This window comes from Anser cygnoides, chromosome 3 (genome assembly GCF_040182565.1).
Source record: "Anser cygnoides isolate HZ-2024a breed goose chromosome 3, Taihu_goose_T2T_genome, whole genome shotgun sequence".
Classification (NCBI taxonomy): Eukaryota; Metazoa; Chordata; class Aves; order Anseriformes; family Anatidae; genus Anser; species Anser cygnoides.
The window spans coordinates 95658868-95686508 of record NC_089875.1 but is presented as its reverse complement, the minus strand read 5'-3'; the positions used below and the strand labels follow the sequence as shown (position 1 = coordinate 95686508).

Here is a 27641-nt window from a genome sequence, read left to right as displayed (position 1 = left end):
TCACTGTCCCAAAATGATCTGTATGCCAGCATGGAACACATGTCTAGAGGACCGTTGCCTATAGTATTACATAACAAATTTGCAAGATTAACAGTAAACATTTTGCCAAAAACTGCTTCAAGGTCCTAAAACTGGGATGTTCCATTAGTGGGGCTGGGTCCAGGCTGGCAAGAGGAATGATCTTTATCTATGTAATGGTGCAGCATACAACATAGATAAGATGTCATGAGGTGGCCTGTGCAACTATGGGGTAGGATCTGTAACTCAGCAATGGTTTGCACTATTTTCCTTTATCTTTCATCACTGAATTATTTACTCTTTTTAGTACATTACAGGTTTTGTGATTTTTTTTTTTTTTGCAGGCCTATATAAAGCTTAGGATGGGAGTCACAGACTTTTCTTTCTTTAATAAACACCTGCTCAGACAGACAGAAAAATAAGAGGAAAGCAGCTCAGGAAGCCTTTGCCAATGTACCAGCTACCCAGTCAAAAAAAAAAAAAAGGACTCAATGTTTGAGTGTTCATGCCAGATGCTGTGGAACAGGGAAATTATATCAAACCCAAAATTTAAGCTTCATTGACTTCTTTTTTGTTTCCCTTACAAGCACCATTGTTTACACTGCATGTGGTTGGTTAGGTTATGCACAGGTGGTTTAAATAGAATATACCCTTTCTGTTTTGTCCCGATTGGTCCATCAGTCACAGAATTCCTTAATATCTCTTTTTTGCTGTGAGACATGGTACCTCTGAAATTAAACTGATGGTGCTAGTAGAGACACAAAGGTCAGTGGAGATGACTACAGATGTGGTAGCAGAGCTGAATGTGGCTCTGCTAGCCATCAGGTTTCTCAGCTGATTCACCAGCAACTGATCTACTTCTACAAAATCACTTTCTTGGTCTTGGCTGAGGTGTTTGGCCATGCTTTGCATGCAGTACAGTCTGATCCTCTATCAGACTGTAAAGAAACAGGCAGTTCTTTTAGATCCTCTCACAAAAGATTTCATCCTCTTCACCTGGTGATCTAGTGTTCTCATCCCATGAATCCTGGACAACGGTGGTGGCTCAACAGACTTATAAGTACCTGCTAAGAAAATCAAAAGGGTATTATTATATTTTGAAAATTGACAGGATCCTCTCACATCATGTCTGTTACAGCTGAGATGGAAATTGATACTTCTACCGTTTTGGAGTTTTGTTTTATGAGCTTGCTTGTTGGCTTGTAAAAATCAAATTTATGTCTTTAAATAAACTTCTCAGTAAGAATGGAAAGGAAGGACTATTGCCACGTTATATTCCAACATGGTTTGAAGGAAGAACACATTAAGGACATCAGTGTAGTTGAACTGCTAAAAAGCATCAAAAAGTGGACAAGCAGCACCTTTTACAGGCCTGCAGAGGAATGTCTTTCAACTTAGCAGAGAAATTTGGGCAGCATCTGGTATAACGACTGATGAGGGTCAAAATCTAGCCATCTTACTGATAAGGGTCCAGTCTAGATAAAAATCTGTGCAGTAATTTTTTTTCATACCTGAATGTTGTTGGACAAAGAGAATATACATCAAGCTTTTAACTATCAAGTGCAAGGGAAAGGGCAAACTTATATGGATATTAACTATTTGCTGAAATAAAATGCTGCTGTTTGAGAACATCAGCTTGATTATTACCCTCACCTGCCATCTGTTCCTCACCATTAAGGCACGTGAATTGGCAAAACAGGGATGGCCATCATATTCAGAAAGGGATTTCACTTCTGATTAGCATGTCTAGGATTTATATTTTTAACAAAAGTAGTCAGGCTAAAAGTTCAGGAGACAAACATAGCTGGCAGAAAAGGGTTTGAATGTTCTCTGCCTGATTTCCAAGTATCTAGGGAGTAGTGTATGAATTTAACAGCTTGAATATCCCTTGGTATGTCTGGGCAGGTGGAGGTCCTTACCACTGAAATCCATTTTCACACTGAATGGAAGGGAAAGGAAAAAGATGTTCCATCAAGGAACTCAAAGTGTAGTACAAAATTGCCTGTGGGAAGTGTGTCAAATCTGATGTCTTCCTCTGCCCGCTGAAATCGTCTTTTCCTTGTTCTCTTTGGTCTCAGACAGTACTTTCATTCCAATTACCTTAAAATCTCTATTTTCACATCAATGTAAACACATTTCTAAAACCAGCAAGGTTTCTAAATGTCCTTGCTAAACCTGTAATCTTTTACGGAATCCTGTAAATAATGATTATAGACAGTGTTGGGAAAGACAGCCAGTTGTTCATTTAAATCTTTGTCCTGAGGTTCCATCCTGTTTTCTGAGTAGCCATTATGGGACAGGAAGATGAGGAAGAAAAAAGATGGCTTTAAAAATACAACTTCTGCTAGTTAAAGCAAGACATTCCTCATGCAGTATAGACTATGGCAATAATTTTATTTCTCAAAACCCATAATTCTCTTCTCCCCAGACATAATAAGATACAGGTGGCACTTACCATAGCAATGATCAGGTTGTCCTTCTTCTTCAAGTTGCTTTTGTATCCATTTCAGTACTCTTGCGATGTCTCTTAGCTCATTCAGCCTTGAAGATTATTGTAGGGTTCATTCTAGTCTGATCCCAAGGTTCTGTCACGGTTTCTTCTACAAGTGACCCCATTCCCCTGTTATCAGTCTGAAATCAGACTGCTGTCATGGAGGACAGAACCCTCTGTCTGGAAGGGTGGCAGTGGTAGAGGTCATTAGAGAAGGACCTATACAGAATGTATTGCTGTGCCTGAAACTCTGTCCTTGACCTTCAGTACAAGTCTTCAGATAACTGTACACAGAAAAACAGTGTTTATCTCCACTTAATAGCTGGGTGATCTGGGTGCTGGGCATTTTTTCTGCTCCTTCTGTCATAATCCTGTGTAATAGCACAGTGGTGTATGCTAACAGCGTGCTCATTTTCTCTGCTATTGGCAGCAACTAATTTATAAAATATCTAAATCATACCTCTTGGGCAATGAAGGACTAAGGGCCTTCAGAAGAAATATATATATGGGCAGGAAGCCTCTGGTGAGCAAGTGGGAAACAGATACAAGGTATAAGATATAAGATATAAGATATAATTGTCTGGAAGACAAAGGTATTGTTAACAGCGGTAGTGGTGGCAGGCTACCCAAACGGTATTTTCACTCTGTGCATTGGGTGCACAAGGGAACAAGGCACAACTTATGTGCTCTGCTCTAAAGCACACTGAATTCAGCTTGTGTTTATGTTCCACCCCCAACCCCCCCCCCCCCAACACACACATTCTACAGTTTGAAGTGACAATGAGAATAAGGTTTTGTCAATAAGCGTGGTGAGACAGATAGACCAGAGATTGGACCTACTCTAAGAATTTCCATATTGATTCTTTAATGAGCTGTAAAAAGCAAGTGGAAACTCTGCCCTTAACATGAGAAGAAAGCTTGAAGCTCTGCATTAAGCCACAGACTTCAATTATCTCTCGTCTCACGCTTCAGAATTTCACTCAATCCCTGAAGAGGGCAGTAATGACTTTTTTTTTTCTCTCTCTGAGCACAGATTGTCTACAGTATTTCTTTTTTTTTTTTTTCCCCTGTAAATCACACAGTGGATGAGATGAATAAGTACTCTTAAGTGTTACAAATTACCTTCTTTTTTAGTTGTATGGTTGATAGGTATTGCACCTGTAATCAGAGTTACACTAAAAACAAGATCTTTGATTGTGAGAAGACTTTTTGGTATATACACCTGACCAAATACTGCGGTCAAACTATTCTATTCTGTTGCGCTATTTCAGCTCAGTAAGGAGGTATTTCTGTGAAGATAAATAACCAATAAGGTACAGAGATCCAAACTGCATCTGTAATGTCCCATTTGTTCTTTACATCTTTGAAATCTGAGTAGCATGTTATTCCGCAAGTGCTCTCACTCAAGTCAAAAGATTACTTGTGGCCTTCAGTACCACTCAACACAGATGAGTACTACTGTGTATCCTGACATCTATTACAAAAGGAAATGTTTTAGTTACAGATTTAAAATAGAATAGGTATCTAGGAGGTACCACACATTGTAGAGAACATATCTGACTACTTAATAGCTGTTTAATTTACAAAAAATATTTGACTCTATAAGTTTTCTGTCTTGAGTAAAGTTATCACTACATGTTCTAGCTTTCTTGTCATAAACTAATAAACTCGATATATTTGCCATTTATTTGCTTGAGACATCAACTTGCAAAAAAAAATTGCAGGTTGATTCAGATGATAAAAAAGAGCAATATCATTGCAGAGACACTTCTAACTAACATTTTTTGAACTAGAGACAATGTGATAGTTCACTATTGTATCAAAAGATGGGCTGAATTCTGAAAAAATTTCAGAACCTCTGGCAACAAAAACATCTACCTACACAACGACATGATGGACGAAGCAAGTAATGTATAATTACTTGAAAGTGTGTTGTTAAAGTATATTTGAAGGAGTTCACATTTATGTGTGACAAATCCTTTAAAATATTGTTCACTGGTTATAAAATTACTTAACAAGTTATTCTTCTATTGGCTCAAATGCCACTCACTACAGCAGTTTTACGGCTCAACATTATTCTAACAGGCATTTTCATCAGCAAAGCATTAAACAAAAAACATGGTTAAACAAAAAGCAAGTTTAACGTCCCCTGGTCTTTAGGGTACAGAACTCTGTATATAACCATCATTTTCTCATCCAGTGAGAAGCACACTAACTCAAAATCTCTTTTCTTGTTAGAACTTCATTTGCCTTTCCACAATTTGACAAACACTCTTAGCAACCAATAAGCACATTTTCTGAGTAATTGGTTGAAGCACTCTTTTATCCTTCAGCTTAACTGTGGAAAAGATATCATTCCATATGTAATAAACATGGACCAACTGTTGAGGTAATATATGAGTGCATGTGGTGTGTGTGTACATCAAAAGGGATCATTTTTATCGCCTCTTTTTAGTGACAGAAATTATAGGAGTAGCTGTGAATATAATCCTCCCATTATCTCACACAGGACGGACATAAAATAAGATTTCCAAACTCGGTTACTTATACCAATTCTGAAAGTTGCTCAGAAAGTAACTGACTGAAGCTAATAGTTTCAGCGTTATTTCAAGCACACCATTCCATTCCATAATCTACCTTGATGGCGGATGCCAACCAGTGACAGTTATTTACCATCATTATTTTTTTTTGTTAATTTCTTTATCATTTTGCCCCAAACACTGTAAAAGCCTTAAATATGATATAGCCTTGATTATTTTGTGTTATTAAAGCAAAAAATTAATAATAAAATAAAAAAAATGCGCCAACAAGTTCAGAATGACACCAGATAGGGAAATAGTATAATCACTTGCTTTTTTTTTTTTTTTTAAAAAAAAACTACACTTAATCTGCAACATTTTTAAAAGTCTAGTTGTCTGCATTTTTACTTCATCTGAATAATTCTGTATATTAACTCTGACCACCATTATTACTTTTTAATGGCTATTTAAAGTACTGTGAGGTTTTGTAGAATTTAATGTAGAAAACCAAAACAAGATATTTACATAAAAATTCAAGAGAAAATAAATGTTTTTCTTGGAAAATTTAATGAAAAAGTACAAATGCTTACCTTTGTGTTTGGGTGGCATAACTGTTATCATATGCCTCATAGCTTGGATCATCATATTCACCCCCATATCCATCATCATATCCCTAAGGGAAAAATAAAACACCAAAGCTTAAAAGAGTGATAAATCAAAGAATATTATCAAGCTGTAAAAGTAATCTGCATCAGCATATACATGCCGTGTTTGCCCAATATTATGGGCAACTTGCAGCCTTCTGACAAAAATTGTGAATTGTGAAGAAAAACCTGTATGTTGCAAGTGCAAAGAAATCAGTTACTCATTTAAGAATGGAATTTATTCACTGATAAACTGTAGTGCATTGTCCAGACCACAGTACTTCAGCAAGATCTATTTAGCCTACTGATGAATGATAATGAAAGCAATCTTTCCGCAGCAATTTGTTATATAAATGGTTCCATAAATACCTATAGGCAAAATGAACAAATGGCAGAAAAAAAATATACTGACTGTACAGCATTATAACAAAAAGGAAAATTGAGATAATCTGGGGAATGATTTCTGATGTGCTTGAATCTATGTTCATTCAAAGACAGGACAGCAAAGTAGTCATGAAATGCTGTATGGAAACACATTTCGTTCATTTTATTATTATTATTATTTATTTTTTCATTTTTCTATGAATTTTGGGAGCTGATATATATGTTAAATAGAGACCAAGCGTTTTGTAGTTACAAGAAAATTTACCTGTTATGGGAAGTGCTAAAGGAATTAGGGGGCTTAAAAATCTGTGACTAAATACTAACTATAGCAGAAGGTAATTGAGAATTGAGTTTTTTCCACAGATAACCCAAATGCAGTCAGGCTGGGTAGACAGGACAGAACATGGCTGCTCCAAAATGACAGGACTCCAGTAAACAACCACTCTGGTAAACTGTCATAATCATGCAAAGTACAACATTACTTTGATATTTCATTATTTCTGCTAATTAAACTCTGTAATGGTATTGAACTACACTGGTACACACAATTTTCAGAAACCATTCCAAGGAGGATGCATTCACTGACATCTCAAACATATTAAATTTGCCTATCCTTCTGGTCTCCGAATGATCAGTGAGCATGAGTAAAGACTTCAGGTGAGAGACATTGCCCCTGGGGTGCTACACGGCCTGAAGGAAGGACAGGATACAGACCTCAGATGGTAACTCCATTTCTGAGGCACCCACATCAGCTTGCAGTATAGGAAAAAATTTTCTGGGCTGGAGAGTGAATCCCATTTTGAGACTGGGGAATAATCTCTGCCAGAATCTGAAGCCCACACAGACCTTGTCATCTTCTATTTCACATTGAAATGCACCATTTTTTCCCATTTCATTAATATAAACCATTTTCATTAATATAAACTCATAGCAAAAAAAAAAGTATAGTTAAACACATACTCCTGTAGACTAGTATTTTTAACATTATATGACTAAATACACGATCCTGCTTTTGGGGACAGGCTGAGAGAAACAATGAACCACCTGAGACAGATGTTAGTCACATTGATTAGTATGCTACTGGGTAGAATCCAGCCACTGTGAAGATGAGGGTGATGCAAGTTCCTATATAGAGTAGAGCAATAGCTAGAGGAAAGACATTTCAGCATGCTTACTCACTATATGAGAGAACAGAAAAGGCAAGAATTACAAATTAGCTCTTTCAGTGTCTTGATGCCTGAGGTGGATCAACGTTCAGCACCAGTAGGGCAGAGAACTCTTGTTAATACTTGACACTCTGTGTTACAGATTTTAACAATTTCCCTAAAGGCTCAGAGCAGGTCAATATAGTGCAAATGTTTCATGTGGAATGGCTGGAAAACAAGGACAGAGTAAAAAGCATGACACTTCTTTAATAAAGTATTTTCCAGAAAATGTTCTATTATTTGTACCATTCTGTAAGAGAATTATCTTCTAATACCACAAGTGAACTATTTACATAATGTACCTACAAGCACTTTTTTCAAACAGTTTAATATGCTGTATTGTACCCAGACACACTTGTTCTAGAGAAGCTTTCAGGCAACTAGAACTAGAAATAGCTCTGCTCACATCCCTAAAGCATCTCAAACTCGCCAAGCATTTTTCTTCTGTTAAACCTTCAGCTCCTCAGCACCTACAACTTTAATGTTTGAAAGTATTTCTTTTGTGCACATTTTGAGAAATGACACACCCAGCTCCCATCTTACAGTGCCTGGGATTTGCTCTGGCCCTGCAGTGATACATCCCAAACAGGAGAGAAAGGAACAAAAACATATTTATGGAGCTGCAGTGGAGTTAACAATATTTAAAAACACTAACGAATGAGTTGAGGAATTTCGGTATAGTTCAGAAAAGCAATTTTTTTTTAAAAAGTGGAAATTCTAAAGAAATTAAAAAAAAATACAGCTCAATCCAAGAAAGGACTAACTAGAAAACAAGAATATTTAAGTATATATCATCCTTTCCTGACAAAGTGAAGATAGGAAAAACTATTAGAAGACTCTCAGAATAACATATGAAGTTAGCATTGGGAGCACTCACTTCAGGAGCAAATATGCAGTCCTATAATACAGAAAATTATAGTCAGGAGAAAAGGAGTGTATTAAAAAAGAAAAAAGTACACAATTGGAAAGAGGCTTAGATTCTACTACCTCAGGAGGAGTTAAGTATCAATTTGATTCAACACCCAAGATATCTTTTGTAAAGTCATATTTTATTTATTTAGATTTGCTTAAATCCTCTCCGAGCTTCAGATACTGAAACAAATGTTAAAAATATATAAAGAATAACAAGGGCAGGCTAATGTAATGCTTTCTCTTTAAACATGAGTTACCTACTCAACACCCTATGTTAAACAATAACAGACTCAAATGCACCAACTTTAAATTATCTCTTCTCTGAAGAGCCTTACAAAATAGGATTTTCACAGCATGCTCTGAGAAATGGTAGGTTTCATTTCTGGGAGACCAAGAAGAAAAATAATTCACATGCTTCTCGTGAAAAATGCCTCACAATATTTTAAATTCAGTTGTCCTAGTAACACATGATAAAATACATTGTAAGGAAATCAAAACTTTTTTTTTTTAATTATAGAAGAAAGCCCAAACTCTTTCTAAAACAGCCTACTTCAATATGTCTAGACTTTAAAAGGAAAAAAAAACTCACCAAAAAAAAAACCACAAACCAAACCAAAATAGTAAGTCAAAGTAAATTGAGTTATACTATTCTGTAACTTAGCAAATATGTGAACATGAGAAAGGTCTGCATGCCAGAGTCAAGATAGCTCTTCTCACTAGCTGCAGCCCAAAAAAAGTACCCCTGGACATAAAAATTAGTACTCTACCTCAAAGATGGCGAATATATAAAAATTCACTTCTAATTGTAACTCTGTATAAAACCAGGGTTTCCTCAGTAAACTGGCCTTCACATAGTCTCCTCTATTTTCTCCAGCTGGCTTCCACAAATCTACAAACATTGTCTCTCTCTTTTCTGTTGTGACTCAACCACATCCATATTCTATCGCATGTCCATATCACCTTACTTTAGATGTCTAAAAGCTAGTCATCTACTATCAAGCTAGTGGTAGATTACTTTTAGAATCAAAGGGGAGAAATAAAACATTTCTAGAGGATAATTAATAGCACACACTCTTGACATCTACCTGAGGATGAGTTGTTTTGCTCTTTAAATAAGAACTTTCTTTTCAATGACTATAAAGGGAGACCAGTGTGGATGTGCAAGATTTAGATCTAACTAACCTTTAGGTATGTAAGTCAGTTCCTCATTTAAAGAAATTTGTTGTGTAGAGAAAGCTTATCTTGTAAAAATCAGCACTTCTAAGCTTAATTGTGAAGTAACCAGAGATCGAGAATGCAATCCAGAACATTCTGAAAGATGCCCAGGGAAGGATGGGAATGTCAGAATGTCATCTTAAACAGACAGTACAGTGTTCAGATAAGATCTCTTGTCAGACAGTTTGGTACACATCCAGATCTCAGGATATGCTAACAGCTATGGGAAATTCAAAATCCCACTCATTCTACTAAATGTTAAACACTGGAAAGAATACGTAGGAACATCTGGAAAGCCTTTTCATTCCAGATGTATGACTTATGCCTTTGGCTAGTCATGCTGCCTGTTTGGCTTAATAAATCTTCACATTTTTCCTGCAAAGAGCATTTCAGGGAGGGACCAGCAAGCACAGTTGTACCAGCCACTGCCTCACTCCCATCACCATATTCTGATGGGCAAGGCATTATCCAGAGGGTGTGAGGTAGGTTCCTAAAGCATCTAGCTCAGAAACGGTAATTTTAACCAAGGTTTCCATCTTTTTAAGTAGGTCACAGCTATTATACTTGGGCCTGTAGTATTGTCACCTCCTTCTCTACTTGTTCCTTTAAAAAAACCTGCAGATAGCACTGTCATTTGGTGTTCAGAATGATTTGTGAATGGTGAGTTAACTGAGCCTCTCAAGAGAGTTATATGATGAAGAAGGGGGAATGACTTACATTCTACCAGAGTCACACATACCCATTTGGTGTTCAGTCCCCACGTTGTTCTAAGATAGTGACAGCCGAATACATGCAGAGGAACAAATCTCAGGACTTTAATTTTACATAATTTAGACAAAGGGCAATTTCTCCCTACTGACTGCAAAGAGGGTTAAAATGTAATTACTTTAGATTTGGATTATTTAGTGTTGAAAACCTGCAATTAGAGCAGATGAATTTCACTGAAGTACCTGGGAGGTTAGTCTTCTGCTGAGCAAAGATCCCCAGAAACATAATTTATGCTTAGAAACTGAAATTCTGTCTAAATTCTTCTTTAAGTACTTGTGACTGTTACCATAGCTGTCCTTGATTTCTTCAGCTATACCTCCTAGGTCAGAAAAAAAAGAAAAACTAAATATCAGTCTGTTGAAGATGAGATATACTCTCAGTGCTAGTGAGATCTCACCAAGCGTTTTGAAGACAAACTCAAAGAAAAGTAAGTAGAGCAGCACTATATCTATCAAAATGATAAATAACAGTAATAACAAAAATAATGTTAAAATTAAAATGGGAATACTAATCAACTGAAAAATCAAAGCTCTATGCTATGGACTTCATAAATGCAACGTAGGAACTAGAGTCTACAGTGATAAAACAGCAGAGAGTATATCTGCTTGCCAGAGGCAATGAGCTAATCTCAACACGTTGGGCTTCTTATTGAAATCAGTTTTATTCTTCACATATCAGCAATGGGAAATGTCATTATATCTGGATAGTAGAAAATACATAGGTGAACATCTTTCACATAGTCATGGAAATGTCACTGATATTTCAGTATACTCGCAGTCACAGATATTCTGTGAATTCAAAGCAGTGAACTTAAACGAGCTATTCATAAATGAGCTATTCATGTCCTCATATTTCAGGGGGTTTAAATAAACCCTGTATTGAACAATTATGGCAATAAAAATGAGTCAAACTAAAGAATTTTATTTCCCCTAAGTCCTAAAATTGATTCTATGCCAGATAAAAACAGGGCTGCGGTCACAGAAGCAAACAGCTAAGTGGTGCCAAAGCAGCCACAGTAAAACAGAATCTCAGGTACCTCATCAAAATTGCTGTGTACTCTCCAAATTTTTTTTTTTAATTATTTTATTATTTTGTAATTCTTCAACTAAATACAAAATAAATGTGTAACACTTTAAATATATTTGGGTGTATTAAAATACATCAGAATGTAATGAAAATATACAAGAAAATCTAACAGATATAGCACTTTTCTCCTTCCTTCCATATTTGCTGTAGCTTACAGAATAATTTGCTGTTGCAATTATTATACCCATACTGTAATCTGACTAATATAATGTTTTTTTCAAATCCTTCTGTTAGCTGTGCTCATGGAGTCACCTTAAAAGTCCTAACTCATGTGTCAAATCTCTGCATAATCTGCTGCCACTTACATCAGATTAGTTTGTTACTCTTTCTCTGTCCCCCGTCCTTTCTACCATCAACAACAAAACACTTTCCTCTCACATTTTACTGGTGGTTTTTTTTTTTTCCCCATAGTGCCTTTTCTTATGAAATAGAATCCTAACCTCAGAATCAATCATTTACCCAGTTTCTATTGCACAAAGCGTCTCACAAACATTTCTTTCTTTCAATATCAGTATAATGACTTATTTTAGTAATAAGCAGCAAGTGGAGGTAAAAAACAGTCCTAAATATATTCCTTATGTATCTCTGACAAGTTGCATTTTCACATCTATCTGGGAGTGAGATCCCTGAAAAAAAAAAAAAAGGATTTTTTAATTGTTATTTTATTGATGACTTGTGCTACTTTACATAGTACTTCAGCGATAATATATTATACTAGCAAGATGCATTGACGACAATACATCACATAAATGACATTTAAATGAAAGATTTATTTTTCCTGTGAATTTAAATAAATAGAATAGAAAGCTATTTTCAGCTGCCAAGGGAGGATGGGCTGTACTACACTCACAGTTGGTTTTAATTTCTTTATCATATCTACTATTTCTGTTTGCAAAATTTCAAGCAAAGGAGATAATGAACTTGTGCGTCATGATGCTTGCCTAGAGAAGCTTATAATCAATAGATTGAGTTGACATAAAATCTGTCCATGGAACAGTAATGTTTCTTGTATTGTAGATACAAGAATAATTACAAGCACCTACTGAGGACAGACAGATATTCTATTTAACAACTAATTGACAGTTTAAAGCATTTCACAATGGTTTAACATGATAGACACAATGCCTTCAAAGTAAACTGTTTCAATCTTAAATAGACTTTATAATAATCCAGCAAATGAAATTTCCAACCCTTGAAAGATTGGAAATTCCTAGGAATTCCCCTTCTTGTTTTCCAACCCATGAAAACTGGACCACAGTATTTTCCACTCTCAGAGCCTGTAAATGTGTGAGTAAATGCTGAGACAATAGCAAAGAGCAGCAATGGTATGATAGGTGCTTTACAAGACCTTGAATTATATTTAATTTTAAATCAAATTTCACTCTGATGTATTATTGATGCTGGAAGTAGGCAGATTAAATATAACTTGGCCAAATGTAAGATAATGTGCTCTAGTAAATACATCCTCAAATTCTACAAACTGTGCCTTTGCTTGTGTCTCTGAATTTAAAGAATTCCCTCAGGAAAAGACCTGTGGGAGTCATCACGATTAATAGCTAAGAGATCTTTCCAATTTTACTGTGACATTAAAACAAACAAAGACAAGCAAAAGTAGCCTTTTATTTTCTATCTGAAGAAAATACATAGGTTAATTCGATGTGAAATACCATTGTTTTTGATCTATCTTTATCCTATTTTTAAATATATTCTACTATTAAGGATTACTTGAATTAGTAATATCTAACAGTGAAACATCTTCACTCAGGAACAGTTTTGTTCAAGTCAACCAAGAACTATTTGTAATACTTAAGATGTAGAAGTGTTTTATTATATAAAGGAGAAAATCAGAGAAGTGATTTTCATCTTAAAAGGAGAGACTACAAATTCCAGTAGCAAGAGACAGGAGAAGCAGATAGGATATTGTTTGAAGTACTTAAAATAACAGAAAACTGAGCAAATACACATTTATTTATTAATTCTGAAGTAAGTCTACCTGCAAGTTCAAGCATTGTTAATGGCTGCATCTTTACATCCTATTTCTTGCAGATATAATATCACATTTTCATAAATGGCATCTTTCACCCAAATTTCAAATGTCCCAGATTGTTACAAAGATTGTTCACCACTTATTTTGCCCTTATATATTTCTCACTGAAGTAACAAAATATTTCCCAATAAAACATTTTTAATGAAAATATTTCCTAAAATAAATGTGGACAATGAGTTTTAAATTGATTTTGTAGTTTTCTTTGTCTTGTCTAAGTAATTTATGCATGTTGTATAATTTTAATTCTTTAAGCATTTTAACTGTTAATATGATTTCTTACCCCACATAAGAGGATATAGCAGGAATTATCATGGCTATATCTTCTAAATACTATTTGGCATTGTTTTAAGCCAAGGGGCTAAATATTATTTCCTCAGTTTCATGATAGCCTCTGATTTAAATTCTGAAGCTGCAATGTGAGTAGTGTCTCATCAACTTGTATATTTAAACTGATCAATTTTCTTTTCATTCAAAATGAAATTTTGAAGGGTTGACATAGTGAAACTCACTGTGAAAAATATAGGTAGATTCCAAAAGTTTTGAAAAATTATCTACAACCAGCAAAATGAAACATTAAGTTGCTATCAGTTCCAGAAGAGCTGAACTCCGTTTTTTTTTCTGCTTATGACAATAATTAAAGTATTATGCAGTGCTACTTGTAGTGTATGCAGCAGTGTTTATACTGCTGCTAATCATCTCTGAATGAAAATGTTCCTGGAAAACATTCTTGGTCCTGTGTATTGCACAGGAATAAATAAGAAGGTACACACTCATGGAATGTTCTCAGCTGTCATATTTCATCTTGTAATGGATATTGCCAGTGAATGACTAGGAAATATATTTTAGCTTGATATATAAAACACAAGGATTAGAGGTAATACAGAATTTTCTTGTTGGTTTTAAAAGATATGTAAGAACAGTGAACTTCACTAGTACAATATTGTACAGGAATTATTGCAGAAAGGTCAGGTATAATTAAAAGCAAATGTAGAATGTGATGGGACTTCTCATTTGTGAATATAAAAATGAACAAAATAGTAAAAACTATTTAATATTTATTGAGGTACTTAGAGGTAGTCTTTAAACTGTTACTCCCTCAAGTTTGAGCATGCAAATAGAGAAATTAGGGATGAAAAAGAATAGATCATCTATTAGAAGCTCCTGTCAAATATGATTGCTCCTTTCAGCACATTTTCCAGTGCTTTCTCTAATCAAATTCTAAATATTGCCAGAAGTAGGGATTCCACCATTTCTCTTGGGAGACTGCCTGACAGCCTAATAGATCTTAGTGTCAGGACACCTCTGCTAAGTTTATCCCATACTACTAAGTATATCTCACTGTACAAATGAGATGTATTCTTTTAGATCAGTATTCTTCCAGGTCTGGGTTTATATTCTTCCAGTTTATTTTAAAAATAATTTATGTATCGAGATTCAAAGTCACATGCAATCCTGACACAGAGATATACTGATCAGCAGATAACACAGCAACAAGCCAGAATCCTCAAATCTTCAAAACCTTATACAGGTCCCTATCTCTACATATCCTTTCCATTTTCCTGGGTGCAGCAGATAGATATGCTGGAAAAGATAGGCTTTTACAACTTAGTCTGTACTAGATCAAGAGTGGGAAACACTGCAAGTAGCCACCTACAGACTTCTAACAAAAATGGCTCTCAGGATGCGTGGGATACAGGGATAGATGACCTGCCTAAATTAAATTCTTAAAATCCAATAGAATTTTATTGCATTAAAGTGCACCCAACAAGAAATGGGAAATCAGTACAGATCTCAAAATACAGGTTTTATATCTAGACACTCAGTTTACTCAGCAAGCCTCTAAGATGTATATCAGATTGAATTTGTTGATTTTTTTTAAAGCTGATAAAAGTGATGCAGGTACAAACCACAGAAAAAAAAGAAAAGTATTAAATGGAGAACAACCCTGTTATTATTTATGGCGTATTCCTAGACTTTTATGCAGCCTGACTGTCATTCAGCAAACAGGGACGCATCAAGATCCTAGATTGTAGAAGACACAAGAAAGAAGGTGGGAGAGTAAGAATGGTTTCCCCTGTTAAATGCTACACTCTTTCCACTATGCAGCTGTAATCGCTTTGGTCTAGTTTAGTCCTAACCTGCCAACTATCATTCATGGCTGAAAACTCAGAAAATGGACTGGGTATTCAATACAGCAGTCAAGATAAGTGCCTCAAAAGATACAGAATGAAGTAAGATTGACATATTGAAAACACTATGTTTTATCTCTATGCTAATTTTTCTAATGCCCACCAAGGAATAAAAAGGAAAAAAAAAAAGCATAAGAAAAGGCAAAAAAGGCCAACTGAGACTATTCAACCCTAAAAGAATTGAGCTACACAGGGGTGATTCTGACCTTTCCTGACATAGCCTGTCAACAAATGAAGAATACTGATTAAAAATATGGATGGGCTGCAAATATGCCCATTTAATACTAGTACTGATTTCCACTCACCATACAGAAAACATCTAATAATACCTCTTCTACTAGAAAAACTGTAATGGAAATAAAATGACAAAAGTTCAACAAACCTTCTCAAACATGATCTGGATTCCCAAATCTGTACAAACCATCCCAGGCATGACTGCTCCAGTTGGTGTACCATCTAGCAATGATGTCCATAGTGTAATAGAAAATGAACCTGAAGCATCTCTTTAGCTCTCAATTTAATTCTTACTAATATACCCCTATTTATTTAAACTATTATTAGTTTAACATATTTGCCAATCAAAAATTAACAAAATATTGAATATAGGAACATTTTAACATACACTGATTTGTGTTAATAAATTTCAGCATAATTATACCAACTGCATTTGTCTATTTTGTAATCACTAATGTTTTGGAAAAGGTGCCATTCCCAAATTTGATGAGCTTCTATAAGGTGAGAGCTAGGTTTCTAGTAAAATATAACCATTACACATCTGATAGCTATAAAAAAAAAATCCACACTGTAGAAGTATGTTTTTGTAAGAAACAGGTTCTTCTATTGCACACTGTTGATTAATCTGTTAAGGAATATATATGCATAAATACCTATAAATATATGTATATTCCCACTCCACCAACACATAGGCACCTGTCTTGTACTTGGGCAACTGCAATACTTTTATCCCCGTCACTCAACTACACTGTATGAGTGTATGTGATTTCGAGGCTGCTGCTAATGACAATGCTGTCTAAATATGATGGAAAGCAGAAATGATGTTCACCATAACTCAAATCTCTGGTAAGATGTAATTTCTACTTCCTCTTTTTAACAACTACATTAAATAGTGTTAAATGTGACAGCCAGACTACCTTCTAAAAGAAAATGTGTGAAGAGATTACTCTGGCTATAGATGTGGAAGCACAATGTGGATTGCAGTGACCATCTTTTTACTGATGTACTTGAAATCTTGTGTTGTTCACAGTGTTTTGAATGAATACAGTTTGCTGTCATTCCTTAGAATTTCTTGCTAAGTTCAGAACCCCTTAAACTCCATACATTGATTTGAAAATAACTGCATGCGATTTTCTTTCTTCAGCTGTTTAAATTTTAAAGAATGTGTGACAAGTCAATTTGCATTTATACTTTAGGGAGAAAGACCCAGCTACCCAAACACACACACAAGCAGAAATTTATGTAATCGATTCCTGCACAAACCATTTCTGTTGTCTCTCTAGGTAACTAGGAAAAAAAAAACCAAACTTTTATACAAGAAACTTTTCATCATGACATACCACAGTTATTATTTTTTCCTATATGCCATAAAAGATTTTTAGCTTTAGCCTTTGTTGAGGCAACTTTCATTAAGGCAACTTTAGTGTTTTTTTTTTTTTTTTTTTTTTTTTTAATAGAGGGATATTTTATGGTGTAGAATACAGATTGTAGTATATCTTAATTAAATCTATTTCAGGAAGAGAAAATGTGGCTAACGGAATTAAAATAAATTGTTTATTAACTACTATTTCCTTTTGAACATTATTGCAGAGCTTTACACACTCACCTTTATCTTGTTTATGCCATGATAACACTTAGCCCAGCATAAGATCAAACCTGTTTCTCAGATTTTTGTTTTAAAAAGTAGCAAAGTTAAAGGGAGTTTTTAAACTGAATTCTGTGAAATGCGTATCAGATCTTATGCAGCAAGCTCAACTAGCTATTATGTTAGTTTTGGAAGTACTAAAGGATGGAGTGTTGATATCTAAATAACAAACCCAAAGTGACCATAGTAGGCATTTATTCAATTGGAAAAGGATGAACATATGGATACATTCTTTCTCTATCTGTTCAGGGGAGGCCAGCTAACACATAGATTCTGCTTGAATATTTAAAAAATGAGCAGAGTTTATTCTCATTTTAAAAGCTGTAATGAGAGAAGTACAATATACTGACTCTGTTCTTTAAAGTATAAACCTTTTTAAAAGGGATACATCATTCTTGTTCCTCCATTATCTATCTATTCAACTGTTAAGCCACTATTCCACAACGCAAGTATTATCTCCTTATTGGCACATTTTTGTTCTGTTAATGTATTGGAGAAAATAAAGACATTGATTTAGCTGTGATTGTAATGGTCATTGACTCAGGAATCCATGTCAAAAAAAATCTCAAAGATTCACATAGGCAGTGTCAGCACTTTATATAGTGCATCACTACAGTATTCAGTTGGGTTTTGAAACAGAAAATCCATAGGATAGAGGGCTTTTTTTCCTACCCGGGACTAGGAATTATTCCAGTGTGGGAAAAAATAATTATAGATGATTACATAAAATATCAAAATATTATTTAAAATAAAAATAATAAAAAACTTTAACTCCTACTTTTTTCACTTCAATAAGCTGTCTGTTGTGTATGTTCATAATGATCATAAAGGGAATAAATACTTAAAAACATACTGTCTGACTGCAAAGATTTGCTCACCTAAGGGGATATAGATTGAAAGAAACCTGACTCTTGTAATCACTGAAACCAAACAGCTTCAAGGCTAGAAATTCTGTGTTTTCAAATTTTGTTATACTAAATATCCAAGCCAAATTCATGAAAATATTTGACACCTCTGAATCCCATCGTGCTGAGTCCAAGAGCTCTACTTGCAGGCTGCTGGAGCAGATTAGTAAAACAATATCTGGAAATTTATTTTCCTAAAATAAAGCTCTCTCTACCAAAATATCACTCTCAATGCACCTAAGATGACAACTTAACTCTGATGCTGATTTTGTACCATGTATCCCTCTAAATATACAGAAAATTAATCTTCCCAATTTCCATATTTTATACCAAGTAGCCAACCAAGATCATAGATTTCCATCATGTGTACTGAATATTGACTTTAATATTTAGCATTAAAATTAAACAGGAACTAAGTCATTGGGGCTAATGGTATTTACTCAGTAAAATGTTTTGAAACAGGTGAGTAAAAAGTGCTTGGTAAACTCCTGAGCATCACTCCAAACACCTGGGAAGCCTAGAACCTCAATCAGAATTATAAGATGTAAAAAGGAGTTTTGTAACACTTAATTGCAGGCATCACTGACCTAACACTAAACCATCAGTATTCAAACGAACATTAAGAATTGCATCACTGGTGACTAAAAACCAGCCTTAACTTTTAAATTGTAGTCACCCTTGCAAGTTGAATAAAGTTATATCTCAGTTTTGCATTTTGACCCAGCGGAAGATTGACGAATATATTTGCAGCAAAGGAGTGAAAATCAGAGCAACCAGACATAACTAAAAACATGCCTTGTAGAAATTAAAGACAAGATTTTTCTTGTCCATTTTGCCAATGGAGGTGTTGTCTGAGGATCCATGAGGTTCTTGAATTTCAATGTGTGGAGTGCAGAAGTTGAATGTAAAAGACAATATAAAAATGACTTGCTAATATGGGCAGTTTAATACAAGAAAAAACAATCTATATAAAAAGCTTAAATTGAAGTCCATTTGGATAAAACCACAATTTTTTTTCATTGAGAGGTCCCTATGATCAGTGCCTCCTGGGGGTCAAAGGCACAATATAGTGGTGTTGCCTAGCTTAAGATTAACTAATTTTGGTGTCAGTGTGAAAGCTAGGTGCTTCACATGTGACCACAAAGCAGACATTGAGAGCTCAGTTCAGCAGCTGTGTACAGTTATAGTATTTTTAGACACCCTGACATATTCTGCCTGGCTTCCAACCTAGTCCAGCTGGGTGCAGTCTTTCCTGGGTCACATGTAACATTGCTAGTCCCCTGACCTGGAGGTTGTAGTATGCCAAAAATGACATGAGAATCTGTGCTCAGATAGCCCAATAGAACTGAACTGTAAGATTTACTTTGAGACAAAGGGCGTAGCTACACTAGTGCTTTTTAGCTATACCAGCCTCTAAAACTGAGGCTAACTACCAATATGCTTGAGGACTTGGGGCACCTAAGATTTTTAGGTTTATATTCCTAAAATATTTCTTCTGAGCAGGCTTGTAGCTGCTTTAGTATTGGCAGAACTGAGCAGCTCAACAACTGTTTACTACTAATACCTAATTAGTATCCACTAAATAGAAGTTCTTCAGTTATCATCCAGGAAGGGTTTTGAGCCAGTTGGCATGCTCCAAGAATATCTAATACATACATCCATAATCAGTCTACTCACAAAACACAGCTGATACTACTTACTTCTTTCTGGAAGAGTGCAATACTACAACACACCAGTTAAGTGCCATGCCTGGTTCAATAACCATTTTAGCCTGAAGCTACATTTCTAGTGGAAATGGCTATTTCAACAATCAGGCTTTAAGCTATTACGTGACATCAGTACGCCTATCTAGTAGATTTCATTCCAATTTTAAAGATTAATTCAGGAAAGAGAGGTTGTCAAAGAAAACATGAACATACAACTTTGTTCTTAGGACATGGTCTTACAGAAATAAGTTTTAGACTGCAATCCATGGTCCAAGAATTGTTCTGAGTTGTATTTAGTCACTTAACAACACTGTAACATCCTTACGGCAGAACCAGAACCACTGCGAGGTGAAATTATCTGTCCTGCCCTTTCAGCATTTTATAAAAAAGGTATAAGCTCCTTTTTATTCCTTAGTTTTCCAGCTACAGAAGAAGACTCAGGGCTGTAAATTGTAGTTATCCCTAATGAACTTCATACATAGATACTTATATCTATTACTCATGTGTGTAAAATTCAAGTGTGCTATATAAAGTTTCTGTAACATTTCAACTGGCATGTCAATCACAGTATTTTATCACAGAACAATTTTGGAAAGAGCAATCTTTAAAGTTCTTGATTTTCCAAAGTGCTTTTGAATCTAAGAAGTAAATGCTGGTATTTAAGTACATAATATATTTGTAGAAGATGTTTTTGTTTTCAGATATTCTTCTAATTGTTTTTCAGAATGTCAATTTGACACAGAAGCAACACTTCATATTTTGCATTTCCTTTCCATTTTAATAAGAAAGCAAAAGCAAAAAACACTGCATATTTCTGTTTCACTGCATATTTCTGTTTCCAGAATCTGCTTTTAACAGAAGCCAGACTTGATCACAGAACTGACAGGAAGAAGAAGAGAAAAATATTTTTCTGCATGACTAATCTGTCTCCAGGATTTTTCAGACCATGTGTTAAGGATGTCATTGACATTTTTGTCTGTATATATTTATACAGTTATAGCACGTGAGCAACAAATTTCTCCACTGAGCTACATGAGGTTCCCCTTTAAAAAAGTGGGAAAACTTTAATGGACTTTAGTGTCAACAAAATCAGGAACACAATTAAGTGAGAATGTTTTTCTTTTTTAAATCTGGTGAATTTAATTGTAAGTATTAGAACATGCATAGAAAAAAAGTGTTTTGTGTTCTTTATCAAAATAATGGCAACTAAAATAATGTATTAATAATATAAATATTCTGATTCTCTTTAAGTGTTTAATGTATTAAAGTATTTAACTTTAAAGAAAATCTGTGATACAAGTAATTATCACTATCCCTGTTATACAGATATAGAAAACAGAATTTTGAAGTGTTAATGTAATTAACATGCTCAAAATCAAAGTAGAGGTCTGTGACAGAGCAACTAATAAAGCTCAAAATCACTTGGATCACATCAACACTTTCCTAAATGGTATGAGTCAGTTCTTGCTCATATCAGCATTAACAGTAGATATTATACTGTCAAGATATTAAGATATTGATGCCATAGAAAGGGCTGTTTTGTAAACATTTTATAAATATCTTCTCAAATAAACAACTTCACCAACTTACACTCAAAAATCCATGCTTATAAGTCCATGGCAAAGAGTAAGAGGTTCATATCGTCTTAAAACATGCAACTTATTTTTACAAAAGACGCTTTAAAATTGCACAGAAATATATTTCTATCTTGATGAGCTGAGGTGTGTGGTTTTATTCCTTATGGTCTATTCTCATATGATTATCTCATTATCTCATAATGCTTGATGAATTTTCAAGCTTATTTTTAAGGCTTTAAACTGTGGTAAGCTGACTTGGCTGACATAGTATTATTCTTTTTCTTTGTCAAGGCGTTCAGTCATCTGATTCCACTAACACACAGAAAGTGTAGGCTGCCCTCCAGACATTCATTTAATGTTCTTTGATTACACATTTGTAATAAGGGCACAGTGAAATCTGAGTAAGATTGCAAGATGATTGAAAAAGTTAGAATACTTAGAGATGTCCATCAGCGTGCCTGAGATTTGACAGAATACCTCACAATAAATTATCTGAAGGAAAAAATTAACCTGTTTGTGAGAAAATGATTTACCTAAAAATAGGTGATATGTTTTCAGATTATTTCATCACGAAGGAATGATAGTGAAGAGTTCTTTGCTAATACTGTGATTATCTTCATCTTTTATCTATATTGCAGCTTTTAAATTAATCTCACCTCACACAGCATATTCATTCTCTTCCATAACTGGATGACTACAATCAAGATTGAGACTGCAGCACTTTTCTTAATACTTTGTTTCCATTTCCATTAATATTTTAAAATATTATTTCATTTTGGAGTTCTATGTGTTTCTTTAGATTTTTTTTTGTGTTTGTGTGTATTAAAATAGCTTATTTTGTGCTTTCTACACTTCTGCTTAGAAAAACTATCAAGCTATTAAGAGAGTTTATAGGCCTTCCAGTGTATACCCAAACTTTTTTGGTGGATGCTGACATAAAAATAAATAAGCAACACAAAGAAAATCCACAGAGCATATGATGAAAAACTGGATGTTCTTGGAAAGTTACCAGAAGTTGAAACAAAGTTATGCTTGCATTTAAGTCATGATACATTTCTAAAATAAAATGAAGTTTTTCTTTTCAAATTTTTCTTACAGAAATGTGATTTTTTTTTTTCCCCTCAAGAAATTAGGAACCTTCTGTGAAGATGTACAACAGAGCTGGTCTTTCTTAAGAACTGCCATTACACTTGTACACATAAAAGAAAAATCTTCACAGAAATTTTCTAAACTATTTGACATAATTAGTTTACTACCTGTGCTTACTAATATTCACTGACCAAATTATTCCTGTCAAACTCAAAATCACCATGACCATCTCATTTTACAGTCTTTTCATTACACGATGAATTAGATTTGAAACTACACAGACTACTTGGATAACACAGGATATACACTGAATATGTATATATATATTAAATTTATACACACACATATATAGACACACATATAAAACAACTTAAGTAACAAATGTGGTAGTCAACAAAAGGAAATGAAGGTCATATTAAATGTTGCCAAGTATACCAATAAAACAAAAGAAATTAAAGCATGACTTGGGACACAGCTAGAGACATACTTTTAAAAGAAGGTACTGGAGTACCTCTGAGGGGACTGTGGCCACAGACAACCCACCCTCAAGGCACCCATGGGCAGTTCGTGGACAGCCCACACCAGGGCTAAGAAGATACTAAGAAGATACTAAGAAGATACTAAGAAGATACTAAGAAGATACTAAGAAGATACTAAGAAGATACTAAGAAGATACTAAGAAGATACTAAGAAGATACTAAGAAGATACTAAGAAGATACTAAGGAACACTGGGAGAAAATGAGTAAGAAGGAGAAAGACTACACAGCAGAAAGAAACAACTAGTTACCAACCTCAACCTCCTGTGCTACCCACCTCCTCACCAAAGGGATCAGGAGGGACTGAGAATGGCATAGCATGACCACAGTCAGGGGACTGAATGTAGGAGAAGAGGTGTTGGGGTGAAGTTAAGCCCTGAAAAGGGGGAGGAACAAAGGTATTACCCTAAGCATCTGTTTAATTGTCTTTTAGTTTATCTCAGTAGGTTAATTAGCAATCAATCACATTAAGTGAAATTCCCTGAGCTGAAAGACTGCCTGTGACAGTTGTTTTAATGTTTTTGTTGTTGTTGTTGGTTTTTAACTTTTTTTTTTCCCCTCCATCTATTTGGCACAGATATGAAAATGGTGAACCAAAGTTTTACCTCACCAAGAGTAGGATTAAGATTCATATTTTTATATATTTTTGTCTCTGACTTAAAATAAAATAATGTTTGTAGCATACACAACATATAGTAAGTTGCTTTCTAAATGAAAGAAACTTGAGAGATCATTTCTGTAGCGTTCGATATCTAGAAAAACTCCTAGCATGTTCATTTATATCTTCTTATGGATTATGCTGCAACGACCAAAGACTTTTACAGGAACGCAGTCATCCTCATGGTGGATGAAAATAGGATCTTCTTTATAATTTATTCTCAAACTGTAAAATATCCTAAATTTACTTATTCTTTACACTTTACTGTTATCAAGAGTTACCTTCAATAACCACTGTGAACAAGGCCTTCTCTTTAGTCTTAAGCACCTTTGACCTATTTAAAAATCTAATCTACACATAATGTTTTTGTTAATCAATATTGGTGAACTGGAAATAACTTTTTTTTTTTTTTATAGAATCTTCATCAACATCACATAAAAGATCAAGGTAAGAAATAAAAAATAGTGCTAGATTCTAAATATAAAAGTTAGAATAAACAGAAAGATATATTCAAATTAAAAGGCCATTGCTTTAAGATATGTTCCTGTAGAAACATTAAAACAGCAGTTAGCTATGCTACAGATGACTTGTATATATGTTAAATAAATGATAATTCCTGTTGGTGTCTCCCCAGCAGTGTTCCAGCCACTGGATCCAAATCAGAACCAAAATGCTACTTTTACAAATTAATAGGACATCAAATATAATTTCCTTTTTTACATAGTGGCTTTCTAAAAACTTAAATTACAACCTGTTGTGCTAGGAGTTTATTATTAAGAATCTTGAAAATATTCTATCCTGTAGAGTCGCTGTTTACAACCACCAACAGGATGCTTGTCCTTCTCATTGCACATTTAATTTAAGATCTTCCATGGTGAACAAGGCCATCAGAAGCTTAAAGCACAATTTTAAGATAGAGAGTTTAGTAGTAGAGATGGAAGTTAACAGCTTGAGTTTGGAGGAAGCAGAAATCTGCAGGATTTAAGTTGGCAGAGTTGCATTATACAAAATAAAACAAAAATGAAAACATCTGGAAACTGTTAAAACGAAAAAAAAAAAACATGACTGATTTCTACCTTTTTATTCAGGTAAATAGTAAAAGTGAGGTTAAGAAAACATGGGGAAAAAGCAAGATCTCATAAACTAGAAAAAAAAAAACAAGGACTACACCGACCCAAAAGCCCTTAGTGTTAGATTTATAAATAGTTTGGGACACTAACACTACTGATTAATACTGATCACTAATGAATACAGGGAGTGTTAGACTTTGAAGTGTTTCTGTGGATGTCAGGCTTAAGATTACCATAAAACATTTTAAAGCTAAAAATATTCTGAAAAATGGTCTGCTTGAGAAAAACAAGACTAAAAATAGACTAACCCATGATATTTTGTGGTACTGAAATCATGTATTTATGTTTCAACAGAGATAACAGTCACCAAAAGTGGGTAAGGTTTTTCTTTCAAATTTCCCGTGTGTCAAGCCAAGGTGCTGCTACCTCCATAGCTGTCACATGCCCTATTCATATTTCCATTTTGATACTAGCTGTCATTTTGCATCATGCTCACTGGAAAAACACGTAGTGGAAGTGGTTACTTGAATGAACATATCTTTGCTATTGCAATTTACTGAAATGTAATAAAGTGGCTGAAGTATACTAGCTGTGATTAGATTAATTAATTAATCACTATGTGACTGAAAACTCTCTGTCCACACTATACAAGTTCATACATCACGGATCACAGCAAAGCTTTGGGTTGCCTAGTATGTTGTCACTGACTACAAATGGTTGCAAATATTTTGGGAAAAAGTATAAATGCTATAGACAGTGAGACAAATATATCACCTAGAATAATAGTGATGTTTTCAGACATAGGCCATGAAGTATGTCGGCTTTTAACCAACAGCAATGTAGAGACTTCCTAAGTCAGTGGACACAAATGCCCATCATCATGGACCTACTTTGCACGAGTAGTTAAAATATTTTTTGAACTTGTTTTTAAACCCATTTTTGTCTCTATGCCATTCCATGACACAGATTCCAGAAGTTACTTCTTGTGTGAAAAAATGAGTCTTTTTCATTATTTTAAATGGGAATTATACCACTCAAAATATGGACGAACTACAGCATTTATGCATGCTTTACTATATTTTATCGAGTAACTAAATCCATGAGAAAACTACTCCTCATATACCATGATGGCTTAATATACATATACATAATTTTTATATTTCTATATTTATTTTTGTGAAGAACATAATCACAGCCTTCTCAGAAATTTCAGTGGAATAAACTTGATCCTATCCACTTTTTCACTGGCTCATTCAAATAGCTCTAATATTTTTCAGAACACTGCCTCTGTTCAGTCTTTTTCTCTCTGACCTCCTCAACAAAATTTTGAACATCCTTCATTTAAGTAGGTGGATACCCCTTTTTACTGTATCTGATATTTCTGGGATGATATAGTAGTTTATGGAACCTTGCTAGGCAGCTGAACTCCACCACAACTGCTCTCTCACTCCCCCTCCTCAGAAGAGGAGGGGAAGAAGAAAAGGAAAGAAATAACTCACGGATTGAGATAAGGATAATTTAATTAAAGGAAAAATAATTATTAAGGGAAAACTATTATTAATTAAATAATAATACTAAAGGGAAAAGCGAAAGGGGAAAAGAGGAAAAAACAACAACAACAACAAACCAACAAGCAAAGGCCATGTGGAAGTGCAGACGAAATTACTCTCTACTTCCCACCAACAAGCGATGCTTGACCACGTCCTTGAAGCAGGGCCTCAACGCACATAGCCGGTGTTCGGGAGAACAGACATTTTCACAAGAGCCCACCCCTCTCCTCTTCTTCTTTTTCCCAACTTTTATTGCTTAGTGTGACATCATATGGTATGCAATATCCCTTTGGTTGGTTTAGGTCAGCTGCTCTGGTGATGTTCCTTCTTCCCCTCTTGCCCACCCCCAGCCTGCTGGCTCTGGGGGGGATGGAGGGAGTGCTGATGCTGTGCCAGTGTTGCTCAGTAGTAGACACAACAATGGTGTGATACCAGTGCTGTTCTAGCTACAAGTGAAGAGCACAGTACTGTATGGGCTGCTGCAGGGAAAGTTAGTTCCATCCCAGCCAGATCCAGTACAGATGAAGATGCTGTGGAGAAATGCCTTATAACCAGCATCAGTGTGCTGCAAAACAAATCTTGTTTTAACCTAACTTTGGTTGTGCAGAAATTTGATAGATAAAGTAACATTTCAACTTTCATTTTGGAATTATTGTTAGTTGTACTTAAAGCTCTTTAAGCTCATCTTACTCTATGCATCTTCATACATGTTGTACATCCTTATTGTCCAGCAAAGATCACAAGAATGCCTTAAAGTACAAGCAAAATATCTGTCCATGTGTATGTTTGTTTGAATGTCATGTACATTTAATTGTGAGATATGTGTACAGCATCAAAAATATACCTTTTTTTCTGTAACTGCGTCTTACATATTTTATGCAAATATAATATCCTCTTGTTCTCACAGAAAGCTTGAGATCTAATTAAGTCAAATCACCTTGCATAACAAAGTGAGACAATTTTACATTAAGTTTTAATGTAAGGTTCTTTCTTGTTCTAAAATGCTGTGTCTGTGAGCTGCAAGGAACTTCTAACTATAGAAATCTTTTCTCTAGCTAAGGTAACTTGATTAGTTCCTTAATTTTACTAACGGTATGCTTGTTCCTAACCAATGTGCTGGGGTTGGGGAAATTGCTTGTGAATGAGTTGTAAAAAAACAAACCAACCAAAAAGCAAACAAAACCTCAGACGC

The 27641-nt window shown here is 34.8% G+C and overlaps 1 protein-coding gene across 11 annotated transcripts in view; it reads right to left on the bottom strand.

Moving 5' to 3' along the window:
• KHDRBS2 (KH RNA binding domain containing, signal transduction associated 2) overlaps window positions 1-27641 on the bottom strand; it is a 378305-nt gene that overhangs the window by 61948 nt on the left and 288716 nt on the right. For 8 of the 11 annotated variants that reach the window (XR_010830533.1, XR_010830531.1, XR_010830534.1 and 5 more), the window contains exon 7: window positions 5619-5701. Coding sequence is in view for 4 of the 11 variants with exons in the window: in XM_066994743.1 (XP_066850844.1) it covers window positions 5619-5701 (83 nt within the window). In the remaining 7 variants the exon portion in view is untranslated. The other 3 variants (XR_010830537.1, XM_066994745.1, XM_013172238.3) reach the window with 3 other exon arrangements.